This window comes from Oreochromis niloticus, linkage group LG3, assembly GCF_001858045.2.
Source record: "Oreochromis niloticus isolate F11D_XX linkage group LG3, O_niloticus_UMD_NMBU, whole genome shotgun sequence".
Taxonomy (NCBI): Eukaryota; Metazoa; Chordata; class Actinopteri; order Cichliformes; family Cichlidae; genus Oreochromis; species Oreochromis niloticus.
The window spans coordinates 3,411,460-3,429,207 of record NC_031967.2 but is presented as its reverse complement, the minus strand read 5'-3'; the positions used below and the strand labels follow the sequence as shown (position 1 = coordinate 3,429,207).

Here is a 17,748-nt window from a genome sequence, read left to right as displayed (position 1 = left end):
AAACACTGTGAGACTTGATCAGAGGTGTGATCATCACAGCAGAGGCCTTTGTGTCAAAGTCACTGAGGATCAAACAGAAACACATGAAGCAGATTTTCCTGTTCTGCCTTTTTATAGCAGATAACCTTCAAAATATTCTGCAGTCGATCAAAAACTGAAGCAAACCATGAATCAACATGTGAACATGAGCTGATGCTGCTGAAGTGAAGCAAAGTTACAGAGGTTTGATTACAGACACAGCTGAGAGTTTGTAATCTGTCAGCATTTTAAAAGGTTTCAATTTCTTCAGTATTGAACAGCAGAAATGAGGCTTTGTTTTCGGAGGCCGACAGCAGTGAACACAACAGCAGACTGGTGCGTAATAAGCAGTGAATAATGCAGAAAACTGATTTTTGAAGGTAAACTGTTCTTGAAGTACACTGAGAGAGAGAGAGCTGTGCAGGAAGTAAAGGTCAAAGTCAGAGAGAATTCATGACGATGTTCATCAAACGTAAAGCGTAGTTTGGATCTTCTTTTGCTGCTGGTTCACTCAGTTTTGGTTGGAGACAGATGAAACCTGCAGCTTCAGGATCTGTGAGCTGTCCACTTTCAGCCCCGACGGCGTGTCCGTGTACGTGCCGTCGAGTGAACGATCCACGCTCTGTGTTTCCATCTTTGTGTGTTTAGCTGCTCTCATTTACTGTTTTATCTGTTTGCTTGTTGTTGAAATACTTTTGGGAGCTTTAACCTGAGATTCTGGCAAAATACATTTATATTAAAAATCCATTCAGGATTGAATGAATCAACATCGCTTTATTCAAATTAAAACCATTTAAATAGGAAAATCCATTTTTTTACAGCCGCCTCTAATGCTGGGTAATGTCAGCTGGTCCATGTGCAGCTGGCTGTGAGGCTCAGGGAGCGTCTACAAAGTGCAACACTGAAAGAACATCATCCATAAATATTGAGGAATAACTGGACTCTCATACAGCGAGACTCAAATGCCTTTAAACATCAGCTTATCCTGCTGATCCAAGTCCAACACTGAGTTTGTAAAAACATGTTTGTCAATCATTTTGTTTGGTTTCTGAGGAAAATGATTCAATAACTTGCTGCTAATACACAACATTTCATCATATTTCCTCATAACCTCTTTTGTCTGACCATTTGATCCCATTTGAATTTGCAATAAAGGATCCACAGAGTTTGGTGACAATAATGACAGTAGATGTTTGTGTGAAAGTGCTGGAAGCAAATGAGTGTGTGATGTTCTTTCAGTGTTGCACTTTGTAGACGCTCCCTGAGCACTGGTCTCACAGCCAGCTGCACATAGAGACCAGTGTTGTTAGTCCAGGTCAGAAGATGACTTGTTGGAATGAAAATGAGCTTGTAGTTTGTCTGCTTTAATCATGTGACTGGAAAAAGGTGTTGGACTTCAAATATGTCCATTTCTTTCACACTTCACCTTTAAAAGTGAAACCTTGTGGTTCCTGGAAGGAAAAACACGACTTTTTCAAGTCTTTGTCCTGTTTTTATGATAAATGTACGACTTTAATGTGAAACGTTCAGAGTTTTTTCTCTTGTTGTGTTTGTTTGAAGCTGCTTCCTGTTGGCTTCAGCTGTTTGGAGTTTCCATTTTCTAAACTTCTACATTCTGAACCTTCTTCAGCTCTGAACAGATGATGAAACACTGAATGATTTCAAGCTCACACTTTGTCTAATAAACTTACATCTTTCATTCTTTATACAGATTGTGGCGCTGTGATTTGTCAGAGATCAGCTGTGATTATCTGGCAGCAGCACTGAAGTCCAACCCCTCCCATCTGAGAGAGCTGGAGCTGAGCTACAACTACAAGCTGCAGGATTCAGGAGTGAAGCATCTGTGTGGTTTCCTGGAGAGTCCAGGATGTGGACTTGAAATTCTGGGGTCAGTCAGCATGTTTTAGTTGTGCTGAGATGAATATGATGTGAAAGTTGTGCTGACACTAAACTGCAGACATCAGGCTGATATTATACTGATCCACACTGAGGATCTTCATGGTAAAGTCTGTTTTCTTCTTCTCTGGTTTAGTCCATTGACTGCAGCAGAACAATGTTCACATTTCAAACAGTGAGACTCAACATATGGCCCGCGGCCCACACGCGGCCTGCCCACCTTTCCTGATTCAGAGAGAGGGGACCCTGATTAACTGTGTAGTGTTCTTCCTCACAGTTCTAAGTATCAGACACAACAATGAATAATCCACAGCTGACTGTCTTTAGCAGGTCAAAGGTCACGGCACACAGCAGACAGTGGGAAATATTCTAATTCTGATCATTTATCAGCACATATCCATATGTATAAAAACAAAGCTGACACTGTGAGACTTGATCAGAGGTGTGATCATCACAGCAGAGGCCTTTGTGTCAAAGTCACTGAGGATCAAACAGAAACACATGAAGCAGATTTTCCTGTTCTGCCTTTTTATAGCAGATAACCTTCAAAATATTCTGCAGTCGATCAAAAACTGAAGCAAACCATGAATCAACATGTGAACATGAGCTGATGCTGCTGAAGTGAAGCAAAGTTACAGAGGTTTGATTACAGACACAGCTGAGAGTTTGTAATCTGTCATCATTTTAAAAGGTTTCAATTTCTTCAGTATTGAACAGCAGAAATGAGGCTTTGTTTTCGGAGGCCGACAGCAGTGAACACAACAGCAGACTGGTGCGTAATAAGCAGTGAATAATGCAGAAAACAGATTTTTGAAGGTAAACTGTTCTTGAAGTACACTGAGAGAGAGAGAGCTGTGCAGGAAGTAAAGGTCAAAGTCAGAGAGAATTCATGACGATGTTCATCAAACGTAAAGCGTAGTTTGGATCTTCTTTTGCTGCTGGTTCACTCAGTTTTGGTTGGAGACAGATGAAACCTGCAGCTTCAGGATCTGTGAGCTGTCCACTTTCAGCCCCGACGGCGTGTCCGTGTACGTGCCGTCGAGTGAACGATCCACGCTCTGTGTTTCCATCTTTGTGTGTTTAGCTGCTCTCATTTACTGTTTTATCTGTTTGCTTGTTGTTGAAATACTTTTGGGAGCTTTAACCTGAGATTCTGGCAAAATACATTTATATTAAAAATCCATTCAGGATTGAATGAATCAACATCGCTTTATTCAAATTAAAACCATTTAAATAGGAAAATCCATTTTTTTACAGCCGCCTCTAATGCTGGGTAATGTCAGCTGGTCCATGTGCAGCTGGCTGTGAGGCTCAGGGAGCGTCTACAAAGTGCAACACTGAAAGAACATCATCCATAAATATTGAGGAATAACTGGACTCTCATACAGCGAGACTCAAATGCCTTTAAACATCAGCTTATCCTGCTGATCCAAGTCCAACACTGAGTTTGTAAAAACATGTTTGTCAATCATTTTGTTTGGTTTCTGAGGAAAATGATTCAATAACTTGCTGCTAATACACAACATTTCATCATATTTCCTCATAACCCTCTTTTGTCTGACCATTTGATCCCATTTGAATGTGCAATAAAGGATCCACAGAGTTTGGTAACAATAATGACAGTAGATGTTTGTGTGAAAGTGCTGGAAGCAAATGAGTGTGTGATGTTCTTTCAGTGTTGCACTTTGTAGACGCTCCCTGAGCACTGGTCTCACAGCCAGCTGCACATAGAGACCAGTGTTGTTAGTCCAGGTCAGAAGATGACTTGTTGGAATGAAAATGAGCTTGTAGTTTGTCTGCTTTAATCATGTGACTGGAAAAAGGTGTTGGACTTCAAATATGTCCATTTCTTTCACACTTCACCTTTAAAAGTGAAGCCTTGTGGTTCCTGGAAGGAAAAACACGACTTTTCAAGTCTTTGTCCTGTTTTATGATAAATGTACGACTTTAATGTGAAACATTCAGAGTTTTTTCTCTTGTTGTGTTTGTTTGAAGCTGCTTCCTGTTGACTTCAGCTGTTTGGAGTTTCCATTTTCTAAACTTCTACATTCTGAACCTTCTTCAGCTCTGAACAGATGATGAAACACTGAATGATTTCAAGCTCACACTTTGTCTAATAAACTTACATCTTTCATTCTTTATACAGATTGAGTTACTGTGGTTTGTCAGAGATCAGCTGTGATTATCTGGCAGCAGCTCTGAAGTCCAACCCCTCCCATCTGAGAGTGCTGAACCTGAGCTACAACAACAAGCTGCAGGATTCAGGAGTGAAGCATCTGTGTGGTTTCCTGGAGAGTCCAGGATGTGGACTTGAAGCTCTGAGGTCAGTCAGCATGTTTTAGTTGTGCTGAGATGAATATGATGTGAAAGTTGTGCTGACACTAAACTGCAGACATCAGGCTGATATTATACTGATCCACACTGAGGATCTTCATGGTAACGTCTGTTTTCTTCTTCTCTGGTTTAGTCCATTGACTGCAGCAGAACAATGTTCACATTTCAAACAGTGAGACTCAACGTATGGCCCGCGGCCCACACGCGGCCTGCCCACCTTTCCTGATTCAGAGAGAGGGGACCCTGATTAACTGTGTAGCTTCTTCCTCACAGTTCTAAGTATCAGACACAACAATGAATAATCCACAGCTGACTGTCTTTAGCAGGTCAAAGGTCACGGCACACAGCAGACAGTGGGAAATATTCTAATTCTGATCATTTATCAGCACATATCCATATGTATAAAAACAAAGCTGACACTGTGAGACTTGATCAGAGGTGTGATCATCACAGCAGAGGCCTTTGTGTCAAAGTCACTGAGGATCAAACAGAAACACATGAAGCAGATTTTCCTGTTCTGCCGTTTTATAGCAGATAACCTTCAAAATATTCTGCAGTCCATCAAAAACTGAAGCAAACCATGAATCAACATGTGAACATGAGCTGATGCTGCTGAAGTGAAGCAAAGTTACAGAGGTTTGATTACAGACACAGCTGAGAGTTTGTAATCTGTCAGCATTTTAAAAGGTTTCAATTTCTTCAGTATTGAACAGCAGAAATGAGGCTTTGTTTTCGGAGGCCGACAGCAGTGAACACAACAGCAGACTGGTGCGTAATAAGCAGTGAATAATGCAGAAAACTGATTTTTGAAGGTAAACTGTTCTTGAAGTACACTGAGAGAGAGAGAGCTGTGCAGGAAGTAAACGTCAAAGTCAGAGAGAATTCATGACGATGTTCATCAAACGTAAAGCGTAGTTTGGATCTTCTTTTGCTACTGGTTCACTCAGTTTTGGTTGGAGACAGATGAAACCTGCAGCTTCAGGATCTGTGAGCTGTCCACTTTCAGCCCGACGGCGTGTCCGTGTACGTGCCGTCGAGTGAACGATCCACGCTCTGTGTTTCCATCTTTGTGTGTTTAGCTGCTCTCATTTACTGTTTCATCTGTTTGCTTGTTGTTGAAATACTTTTGGGAGCTTTAACCTGAGATTCTGGCAAAATACATTTATATTAAAAATCCATTCAGGATTGAATGAATCAACATCACTTTATTCAAATTAAAACCATTTAAATAGGAAAATCCATTTTTTTACAGCCGCCTCTAATGCTGGGTAATGTCAGCTGGTCCATGTGCAGCTGGCTGTGAGGCTCAGGGAGCGTCTACAAAGTGCAACACTGAAAGAACATCATCCATAAATATTGAGGAATGACTGGACTCTCATACAGCGAGACTCAAATGCCTTTAAACATCAGCTTATCCTGCTGATCCAAGTCCAACACTGAGTTTGTAAAAACATGTTTGTCAATCATTTTGTTTGGTTTCTGAGGAAAATGATTCAATAACTTGCTGCTAATACACAACATTTCATCATATTTCCTCATAACCCTCTTTTGTCTGACCATTTGATCCCATTTGAATTTGCAATAAAGGATCCACAGAGTTTGGTGACAATAATGACAGTAGATGTTTGTGTGAAAGTGCTGGAAGCAAATGAGTGTGTGATGTTCTTTCAGTGTTGCACTTTGTAGACGCTCCCTGAGCACTGGTCTCACAGCCAGCTGCACATAGAGACCAGTGTTGTTAGTCCAGGTCAGAAGATGACTTGTTGGAATGAAAATGAGCTTGTAGTTTGTCTGCTTTAATCATGTGACTGGAAAAAGGTGTTGGACTTCAAATATGTCCGTTTCTTTCGCACTTCACCTTTAAAAGTGAAGCCTTGTGGTTCCTGGAAGGAAAAACACGACTTCTTCAAGTCTTTGTCCTGTTTTTATGATAAATGTACGACTTTAATGTGAAACATTCAGAGATTTTTCTCTTGTTGTGTTTGTTTGAAGCTGCTTCCTGTTGGCTTCAGCTGTTTGGAGTTTCCATTTTCTAAACTTCTACATTCTGAACCTTCTTCAGCTCTGAACAGATGATGAAACACTGAATGATTTCAAGCTCACACTTTGTCTAATAAACTTACATCTTTCATTCTTTATACAGATTGGAGCGCTGTGGTTTGTCAGAGATCAGCTGTGATTATCTGGCAGCAGCACTGAAGTCCAACCCCTCCCATCTGAGAGAGCTGGACCTGAGCTCCAACAAGCTGCAGGATTCAGGAGTGAAGCATCTGTGTGGTTTCCTGGAGAGTCCAGGATGTGGACTTGAAGCTCTGAGGTCAGTCAGCATGTTTTAGTTGTGCTGAGATGAATATGATGTGAAAGTTGTGCTGACACTAAACTGCAGACATCAGGCTGATATTATACTGATCCACACTGAGGATCTTCATGGTAAAGTCTGTTTTCTTCTTCTCTGGTTTAGTCCATTGACTGCAGCAGAACAATGTTCACATTTCAAACAGTGAGACTCAACGTATGGCCCGCGGCCCACACGCGGCCTGCCCACCTTTCCTGATTCAGAGAGAGGGGACCCTGATTAACTGTGTAGTGTTCTTCCTCACAGTTCTAAGTATCAGACACAACAATGAATAATTCACAGCTGACTGTCTTTAGCAGGTCAAAGGTCACGGCACACAGCAGACAGTGGGAAATATTCTAATTCTGATCATTTATCAGCACATATCCATATGTATAAAAACAAACACTGTGAGACTTGATCAGAGGTGTGATCATCACAGCAGAGGCCTTTGTGTCAAAGTCACTGAGGATCAAACAGAAACACATGAAGCAGATTTTCCTCTTCTGGCTTTTTATAGCAGATAACCTTCAAAATATTCTGCAGTCGATCAAAAACTGAAGCAAACCATGAATCAACATGTGAACATGACCTGATGCTGCTGAAGTGAAGCAAAGTTACAGAGGTTTGATTACAGACACAGCTGAGAGTTTGTAATCTGTCATCATTTTAAAAGGTTTCAATTTCTTCAGTATTGAACAGCAGAAATGAGGCTTTGTTTTCGGAGGCCGACAGCAGTGAACACAACAGCAGACTGGTGCGTAATAAGCAGTGAATAATGCAGAAAACTGATTTTTGAAGGTAAACTGTTCTTGAAGTACACTGAGAGAGAGAGAGCTGTGCAGGAAGTAAAGGTCAAAGTCAGAGAGAATTCATGACGATGTTCATCAAACGTAAAGCGTAGTTTGGATCTTCTTTTGCTGCTGGTTCACTCAGTTTTGGTTGGAGACAGATGAAACCTGCAGCTTCAGGATCTGTGAGCTGTCCACTTTCAGCCTCGACGGCGTGTCCGTGTACGTGCCGTCGAGTGAACGATCCACGCTCTGTGTTTCCATCTTTGTGTGTTTAGCTGCTCTCATTTACTGTTTCATCTGTTTGCTTGTTGTTGAAATACTTTTGGGAGCTTTAACCTGAGATTCTGGCAAAATACATTTATATTAAAAATCCATTCAGGATTGAATGAATCAACATCGCTTTATTCAAATTAAAACCATTTAAATAGGAAAATCCATTTTTTTTACAGCCGCCTCTAATGCTGGGTAATGTCAGCTGGTCCATGTGCAGCTGGCTGTGAGGCTCAGGGAGCGTCTACAAAGTGCAACACTGAAAGAACATCATCCATAAATATTGAGGAATGACTGGACTCTCATACAGCGAGACTCAAATGCCTTTAAACATCAGCTTATCCTGCTGATCCAAGTCCAACACTGAGTTTGTAAAAACATGTTTGTCAATCATTTTGTTTGGTTTCTGAGGAAAATGATTCAATAACTTGCTGCTAATACACAACATTTCATCATATTTCCTCATAACCCTCTTTTGTCTGACCATTTGATCCCATTTGAATTTGCAATAAAGGATCCACAGAGTTTGGTGACAATAATGACAGTAGATGTTTGTGTGAAAGTGCTGGAAGCAAATGAGTGTGTGATGTTCTTTCAGTGTTGCACTTTGTAGACGCTCCCTGAGCACTGGTCTCACAGCCAGCTGCACATAGAGACCAGTGTTGTTAGTCCAGGTCAGAAGATGACTTGTTGGAATGAAAATGAGCTTGTAGTTTGTCTGCTTTAATCATGTGACTGGAAAAAGGTGTTGGACTTCAAATATGTCCATTTCTTTCACACTTCACCTTTAAAAGTGAAGCCTTGTGGTTGCTGGAAGGAAAAACACGACTTCTTCAAGTCTTTGTCCTGTTTTTATGATAAATGTTCGACTTTAATGTGAAACATTCAGAGTTTTTTCTCTTGTTGTGTTTGTTTGAGGCTGCTTCCTGTTGGCTTCAGCTGTTTGGAGCACACAGGTCTGGGCCGGCTTCTCCCCAATAGCGCGCTCGAGCCAATGTCCTTGTGATGAACCGTACCCAACACAAGCCTGGGTTCTCAAACCGCCAGGATTTTTCCTCCGGAGACACGGACTCCGGAGTCAGCCAGCGTTCCCCCCCTCGGCCAGACAAAAAACTCTCCATGACTGTATACAAGTTAGCTACAACTCACCCATCTGCAGGGGTCCCCTCAAAATCGATGGTCTCGGTGGTGACTGAAACACACGGCTCCGTGACTCCTCCATTTCCTTTGCTTCAACAGCCGGTTGGACAAAGGTACCTTTTCCCTCAGGGGTGATCAGCCCGTCCACGGAACCGTTGTTCAGCGACCACACGGACCACCCTGCTCGCAGCGCCATTCTGTTGTGGAAGTTTTCCACTTAAATAAAGCCTGCAGATGAGCGGTGAGCGGTAGCCAACATTCTTTAATCAAAGCACACAAAGAACAGACAACCAAGCTTGATGGAGAGCCTACATGACCATGGGGCAGGGTCAGCAGAGTCTCACTGAGCCTAGCATGGCTCTCAGTTAAATACCTTCTCCAGGAACAGAAGGCAGTACACAGCTGTTTCACACCTTAAGGTTCACACTCCCTTGCTATCCCCCAGAGTCCTCGAAGAGACAAAAGACTCTTCCTGTTGAGTTGTCTGCTTCCCCCCAACTTCCTTCTTACAGTATGGGTGTCAGACATGTTAAAATCCAGTGGCACCAAGGCATTATACAATAAAATAATGTGATTAGTACATAAGTAAAAGAAATTCCTTTACAATCTCAATCTCACACCTTGTCTAATAAACTTACATCTTTCATTCTTTATACAGATTGAAGGAGTGTGGTTTGTCAGAGATCAGCTGTGATTATCTGGCAACAGCACTGAAGTCCAACCCCTGCCATCTGAGACTGCTGGACCTGAGCTTCAACAACAAGCTGCAGGATTCAGGAGTGAAGCATCTGTGTGGTTTTCTGGAGAGTCCAGGATGTGGACTTGAAACTCTGGGGTCAGTCAGCATGTTTTAGTTGTGCTGAGATGAATATGATGTGAAAGTTGTGCTGACACTAAACTGCAGACATCAGGCTGATATTATACTGATCCACACTGAGGATCTTCATGGTAAAGTCTGTTTTCTTCTTCTCTGGTTTAGTCCATTGACTGCAGCAGAACAATGTTCACATTTCAAACCTTCAAAGAAGAAGAAAAATCCTCCACTGGATAATTCACTGTGAATCTCTCCAACTCTTCATTCCACCTTAAAGTCTGTCTGACACTGAAATCCAAAGCAAAATGTGCGTTTGCTTTACAGACAGCAGTCCAACACAAACATACACACATCATCCAAAACACAGTCCAACATCCAAAGCTCCTCCACTGCCAGCATGAATGATGGGAAAGAGAAGGAGGAACACTCTGACATTCAGGGTTAGAATGAGTTTCATGAAGCAGACTGTGAAGATCAAAGCTGAATTAGAAGCTTACATGAATGAATGAGTGGACAGAAGTGGACACAGATCATCTGAAGCACTTCAAAGGCTTTAAATCAGCTCATTTCTCTTTATTCTTTATCAACTCTGTTAGTTTCTCTCAGTTTTCTGTGGAATGAAGCTAACAGCAGGCTAATAAGATGCTGACCAATAGGTTTCTATTAAAGGTTGTAATTTGTATCTGAAAAAGTGCTTTGGCTCAGCAGGGATCAGCTTACAGGTAGAATACAGCTGCTGGATGGGATTAGCATGTCATAGCTATCTACTAAACTGCTAACTGGGGAATTTCAGGCCATCTATGGATCATTTTTGCTAACTGTTTATTCAGCTTAGGCTCACAGGGCTGCAGCCTGTGCCCTAGCTGTCATAGGGCAAGAGGCGTGGTCCACCTGCACAGGTGAGCAGTCCATCACAGGGCCAACAGAGAGAGACAGAGAAGCACTCTCTCACATCCACACCTACAGCCAATTTAGAAGCACCAATGAACCTAAGCAGCATTTCATTGGACTGTGGGAGAACATCCAACCTCCACAGAAAGGCCAACAAGCTTCAACCTACAACCTTCTTGCTTTAAGGCACTAGTGCTAACCACTTTTCCCCATTTCAGTCCAAATCCTGCATCTTCCTGTTTCTGACTCCAGGCCAGCTCCACTAACACTTTCTCATCAGACACTGCCACCTAGTGGAGGAAGTCTTAGTTCCATTTGAAGCTTCAGATTACAGTTAGTTCTTTTACAAAGAGGTGGAGGTGGTGGGGCCCCAGCACCATCATCACTGAGTGCCATAGGACACTTAACCTTTGTTTCCATATGCTGGGAACTTCCTGTTGTTCCAAGGAGGACTGGAAAATGTGTGAAAATCTCCCAGTCAGTTCCTCACAGTACACTTCAATCATTTCCCTCCCACAGCATCAGGACCAGGGCTTTTTCTCTCTTTGGTCCCACTAAGAGATTTCCACACAAACACCTCATCAGTGGGACTCTCAGAGCTACCAGCCCTTTGCTACAATCACAAAGCTCTTCATTGAAATCAATGATATCAAAGCTGGAATCAAATGAGTCCAAGTCTTCTGCTGATTCAGCATCACATTCATCTTTGCTCCTTGTTCTGCATCCCCACCATGGACTTCATTCCTTTCCAAGCCAGCCTTGAGTGTCCTTTATTCAGCTCATCCTCTGCTTTACTTTTACACCTGATTTTAGCTGCTTTATCTCTCTTTCAACAAGTTTCTGTGCCTCAATGTTTTTCTTCTCTCCCTCATAACAAGACAGCTTCTTCTGCCTGAGAACATGTTGGAGTGATTTACTAATCCAGGGCTGCTTATTGGGGAAAATACTTCCTGTTTTCAAAGTAATCCCCATTTTTCCCAGAAAGAAATGTCAGTAGAAATCGATGATCTAAGTGAGAACATGAGCCTTTAAAAAGTCCCAGTGGGTGCAGTCAAAGCAGTCCCTCAGTCCCAGTATAGAGTCTTTGGTCCAGACTGGAACAACTGTGTGCCCAGTTTGAGCTCTCTTCAGTGCTGTGACCTGACAGACCCAGAGGGGCCATCACATCACATGTAGAAGCTCCCCTAATGGAGCCACAACACATGTCCAATACTTAGTCTGTCTTGTTGGACCAACTGGAAGAAATGATTCAAGGACTTAGTCACAGAACAGAGATTCAAATCTCCAAAATCCAACTGGCTGCATCAGGACATATAGTCTGAAACTCTGCACAGTTTCCTGTTTGAAGCTGCTTCCTGTTGGCTTCAGCTGTTTGGAGTTTCCATTTTCTAAACTTCTACGTTCTGAACCTTCTTCAGCTCTGAACAGATAATGAAACACTGAATGATTTCAAGCTCACACTTTGTCTAATAAACTTACATCTTTCATTCTTTATACAGATTGAGGTTCTGTGGTTTGTCAGAGATCAGCTGTGATTATCTGGCAGCAGCACTGAAGTCCAACCCCTCCCATCTGAGAGAGCTGGAGCTGTGGGACAACAACCTGAAGGATCCAGATGTGAAGCAGCTGTCTGATCTTCAGCAGAGTCCAGACTACAGACTGGAGAAACTGGTGTAAGTAGAGTGATGGAGTGAGTGGGTGGTGCTGTCAGCAGTATTGTACTAAACACAGTCAGTATGAAACAAAGATCCAGTGTTTCCTGTAAAGCTGCAGCTTCTCAGTGAAGCTGTGAGAGGAGAATGGTGACAGGCTTCAGGATTGGACACAAACACTTCCTGTTTCTGACCTTTATGGTCACCATGGTAACGGCTGACATGCTCTGATCAAACACTGTCAACAGCCAATCAGCTCTCTGAACAAAGCAGCACGCAGACCAATGACTGCATTCATTTCCAAGTTTAAAGCAGTGAAGAACACAGTCTGTAGGTGAGGAAGAATTTAGTGAGAGCAGATGTTTGGATGGAATTCCTCCAGTTAACAGCTGGAACCGTCCATCTGGATTGTTGGGCTTGTTGTTGGGGTTCCTACAGAGCTCAGAGTGGACACACCAAGCTTCTTCTAATGAATGAAAGTCCAAACTCAAACTAGGAGGGAAAAACATTTTCATCAACTTCAATAAAAATCCAAAGATTAGAAAAAGTGAAGCAACAATGAGTCCTAGTACAGTCCCAGCACTGAAGTCCCTGCTGCTCTTTATACTGGATGTGCTGCATCACTGACTGACAGCTGATGAAGAGTCTCTGGAAACACTCGTTTATCTCCTCTGCTCTTCCTTCTTCTCTCTGCAGGTGGAGGAAATGATGGTAAACAGGACGGTGTGTGTGCTGAGAGAGGAGGAGCTGTGTCCTGATGATCCAGAGAGGTTGAAGCAGCAGCAGCTTGTGTGTAGAGACGCTCTGACTGGGCCATGTTACTGGGAGGTGGAGAGGAGAGCTTCATCCAGCAGTGACTGACAGAGGAATGAAGTGCAGATGACTGTCAGTGCTGCAGAGTGAACTGCTCTGAGAACAGCTCCACTGTCAGACACAATGTAGAGTCCAGCATCATCCCTGTGTGTCCCTCTGGATCTGACAGAGGATCATCAGTGTATCTGGACTGCTCTGCTGCTGCTCTGTCCTTCTACAGTCTCTGCACAGTCTCTGTCTGACTCTGGCTTCAGACCCTCCTGGATCAAACTCACCTGGAAAGACTTTCAAATTCAAATTCAAATTTTATTTGTCACACACAACCATACCCAGTATGACATGAGGTGAAATGCTTGTAGCTGTGCAATGCCCGACCATTAAATGACAGTGGTTTTACAGTATTTACAATTTACAGGTTATTACAAAATTTACAGATTTAACTGAGAAATTTACAGTAAAAATGTGCAAATAGCAGAAAGAGATTATAAGGAAGTGTACATGAGGAAAAACCAGAGTGTGTGTGGTGATGTGATGTGTGTGAGAGTCCAGTCTTATAGTGATGTGGTGTGTGTGGGAGAGTTCAGTCCTACACCTGGTTCACGCCGCAATGTATTGCGCCGTTTTCCGGGTCCACAAATCAAAACAAACGCTCCGTGTTGGAACGACGACGACAAGAAACATGCTTAAAAGCAGCTCAAAAGAAAACAGACGGTATAGATACCGATTGCGTCCTGAGGCGAAGCAGCAGTACTTGAAAAAATTAGAGTGCATCGCAAATCTGGACCCATATGAAATACGGCAGTGGAGTAAAGACCCAGACGACTTACCGCCACTGTCCTACCCTGATATCTTCACGTATCTTGTTTGTGGAGTAAGCGCTTACACTGCGAACCAGTTTCGTAATTACAAGTCACTGGAGGCGCACATCCAATTTACAAATGGCTGGGTGCAAGATTTGGCTATTTTCAAGCCGCCAAACTGTGAGTACGTCGTCATTCATACCAAGGTAAGTCAGCTGGAGTGCATCGAGTGTAATAGCCATTGTCCACCCCCCACCATAATTAATGTTATACTTTTATCATTGAACTGCTAAAATATCGTTATCATATCATGTGCCCATAATTGTAAAGTAGATGCAAACTAACACATTAATAATCGGGCAAATTATTACTTAACGCCAATTTGTGTCCTCCCTGTCTCCAAGCAGGAAGCATGTTTTAATAGTGTGATTTGGCCATCTGAACACGCTACCAGATACTTTGTTGTAGATAACATAAAACTACTTTTTTAAAAACACTATACCCAGTCAGTGATGGAGGGTCCTGGATTGGGTGGTTTCGCTGTTGCACACATGGCACAGTTGGTGTCACTGTGAAATACTAAAACATCTGTTGTGATGCTCTGGATGTTTCTAAACCCCACAAATTCAGCCTCAATGTTCAACCCAATTTTCCTGCTGTCGCTTTAACACGTCCAGCCTTCACCTCTCACCGGTCCTCGTCCCCTCTTCTCTCAACTTCCTCAACTTCCCAAATCAAACGCAGGCCCAAATCAGCTGTTTCTTCTTCTCTGTTCATTCTCTCTTCCTCTTTTCAGTCTTTTCTTGGCGCTTAACTCCCAGCATGGCAAATATGAGACTCAGACAGTCCCATCCAGTGGTTTCACACAGTCATGTCACTGGTACACTTTCCAGCTTGTAATTCAGAGCGCATGTTTCCATCAACATACATGCTGCTGGACCCTTCAGTGTCTTTTTGCCTGCTGTTAATTCTTCAAGTCCACGGTGTTGTTCTGTCTGTCTTCTCTCTTCATCAGGAGATTAACTGCCCTTTAAGCTTCTTCTCAGGATAAGGACAGGATGAGAGGTGAAGCTGTGAAATTTTAAACCAAAGCCTGTTTTCGTCCCAATTCTGTTAATCTATCATTTTTCCGCTGTATTCTTCCAGGAGGTTGAGCAAGTCCATGGGCACCTGTATTAACACACTAAGACATTTATTTAATATCATTTTCATTACTATTACTTTGCACTTTCATTCTCTAATTCCTCTGTTTTCATTTTGAAACGTCTCTCACAAGCTCACAAGCTATATTCAGACTTCCTGCTTCACTTCCTGCCAGACACACACACACCCACACACACACCCACACACACACTCTTCACTTTACTGGATTTTCATCCGTTTCTAATCGAGCTCTTATTTTATGTTCACACTCTATATACCCTCTCTAACTCTACTAATTTTAATATAAAAAGAATGCACCCTCAGCACACACACACACACACACACACACACACACACACATATACTAAGCTCTTTGCATTTGCAAACATTAACCAAACGACATCCTTCACATCAAAATCCTCAGCGTGGTTAGCAGAATTCTTGCACACTTGCAGCAATACACAATAATCAGACAACCCAAGTACATACAGACACAAACACCATGATCCCTACGGGGGTTTTCTGGCGTCCGACGCCCGGGTCCAACCCTTATGCCCCTTCTGCTGATACCAGACTTTTCTTACACAATTTTCACAAATTTTAAAGCCTCTAAGCCCAGGTCCAACCTTGCTGGTCAATCAACCCACTTCGGGAACACCGTCACCGATAACGGTCAATTTCTAGGCCCTATATTAATTTGAAAGCGCTCCCCGCAGCTTGACCGGAAGCTCCACTTAACCAGCGTCTCAGTATTTAACTGGCGCCTGAAGCTTTACTTAAAGCTTTACCTGTCACCTGCATTAAAATGGTCACGCCTGAGCCAAACTCTTCGCTCAAACAGCGCAGAAAAGAAGTGATCCTCGACCACTTGGTTATTAACGGGAGTTCGAATCCCCGCGGGAACCACCCGGGCTAACTGGACGTCGCCAGGCCTGACCGCGCGTCCACGATCAGGAGTCGTTGCCACACGCTGAACACTGAGCTCCTAGGAGTCCAACCCCAGTCCTAGATCAATTTAAATACGTTTAGAAGCACCACTGTGGACTGTAATCGCCAGTTTATTTATCTGATGCTCGGGTCCAACCCTATAATCAATTTGGGAATTAAATCCCTTAACCGAATGTCCTAATCTAATCTCTTTTCTTGGCTGACGTAACACAATTGACACGCCCCTAACACATCAACTTTAAGCACACGTCACATCAACTTTAAAATTCACCCCAGCATTAACAACAATAAGTTTTCATCAAATATTCCCCAGACTTTACTTTTTATTTATCACAAATTACCCAAAATCACCATGGACATGTCACCCGAAATCTACTTAACAGATTTTATAATTTACTTTAATTTCACCACTACTGAGCCAATTTAATGGTGAAGATCATCAGCTCGGCGAACAGATAATTTAGAATTCATCCAATGTGCACAATTGGCTTTTTTCTTTGAACAGGCTGTGCCTACCTTTAAATCTTTTTAGACCGGTCTCCTGTTCGCCTCATATCAGATCCCACCTTAAGCCGAATTTGTCCTCTCAGCCGCAAAAGAATCCGGGTCACTGGCACCAATTATTAAATTCCGTTCTTTTGAATTCTTTTGGCGACAGAGAAAGACTTCCGACTCAGAGTGGTCAAAGCTCAAAAAATGATCTTTATTTTTACATTTCTGGAAACGGAGACCTGCAGCCACGAGCACGTACCCCAGTTCTAAAAGCATTGCCAGGCAAAATACGCATACATAGTTCTACTATAGGTCACACACAGACACACAGTTTCGATCAAAACAACTCCGTCTGCTCTGACTAATGTGTGTGTTACTTAGTTCCGCTTTTTCTGTCTGGTTTTCTGTATTTTATTAATATGCCTCTGCAGCTCTGCACTAAACTTCCTGTTTTCTAACTTCCCCTTACTAAAGCCTCTGTTGCTAGGCGACCTGTCACCCTCTGACCTAGTTTTTTCTCACATCTGGGCTTGGTTTATAAAGGCCTCTCTTATTAAAATACATAAAACCATCTAATCAGAAAATAAGCACTAAGAATATATATTTATGTTGTAACATTGTTTAAGTTAATGAACAATTGTGTTGAAAACTGAGATTACAATATCAATCAAGATAATTATAATTATGGTTTTTGCTGTAATTAAACAGTCATGCGGAAATGTGGCAACCACAGAACTTTAGAGGCCTTTTGGTCAATTATGTGTGGACTGTTTCTTTAGTCTCACACACAAATTGTTCTCAGTGTCTATGAGACTGAGGAAATATCCATGTGTGCTGAAAGAGACTGTGCTGGTCTGACCCCCTCAACCGAGGTATTGTGGGTAATGAAAGAGCAGATAGGTTGGCTAAAGCAGCTGTTAAAAAAGTAGACATTGATGTGCAGATACCATTGTTGAAATCTGAGGGAAAAGAATAGTTTGGACACAAAGTAAGAATTTCTGGAGAATGGCATGGGATAATGGAACAAAAGGGAGACATGGGGTACAAAACACAATAGAAGTTAAGAGTAGTGGGTTAAATAGGTAGCAGGAGAATACAAACAGGTCATTGCTTTCTAAATGGTTCTCTTTTTATGATGGGGAAACATCCGACTGGGTTATGTGATGGTGTAATGCTATGGAGACGGTTGAACATGTGGTTATTAGTTGCAGGAAGTATAGAAGTCAAAGGAGAGTGTTGAGGGTGGGAACTGGTGGTGAAATGAAACTTACATTTGAAAACGTGGTTAATCAGTTAAGTCATGATGAGGTGAAAGGAGCGGTTTTTCATTTTTGAGAAATACTGATGTCATCAAGAGGATCTGAGGATCTGGAAGAGAAGTAAGAGTAAAAGCCAGGAGATGGCAGTA

At 42.4% G+C, this 17,748-nt stretch overlaps 1 protein-coding gene and 1 long non-coding RNA gene across 2 annotated transcripts in view; one reads left to right on the top strand and one right to left on the bottom strand.

The window, feature by feature from the left end:
* LOC106097313 (NACHT, LRR and PYD domains-containing protein 12-like) overlaps positions 1-12,860 on the top strand; it is a 73,442-nt gene extending 60,582 nt beyond the window's left edge. Inside the window, exons 7-12 of the mRNA XM_025899326.1 lie at positions 1,730-1,906; positions 4,061-4,237; positions 6,392-6,565; positions 9,446-9,622; positions 11,992-12,165; positions 12,841-12,860. Coding sequence (XP_025755111.1) covers positions 1,730-1,906; positions 4,061-4,237; positions 6,392-6,565; positions 9,446-9,622; positions 11,992-12,165; positions 12,841-12,853 — 892 coding nt within the window. The 3' untranslated portion in view covers positions 12,854-12,860. The remainder of the gene's footprint in view (positions 1-1,729; positions 1,907-4,060; positions 4,238-6,391; positions 6,566-9,445; positions 9,623-11,991; positions 12,166-12,840) is intronic.
* An 891-nt stretch (positions 12,861-13,751) lies between these two features.
* Positions 13,752-17,399, bottom strand: LOC112842624 (uncharacterized). Its single transcript, XR_003214484.1, has 2 exons — positions 16,365-17,399; positions 13,752-14,940 (listed from the first exon to the last, which is right to left on the bottom strand). It is a non-coding gene; the product is annotated as an uncharacterized LOC112842624 (long non-coding RNA).
* Positions 17,400-17,748: the final 349 nt, after the last annotated feature.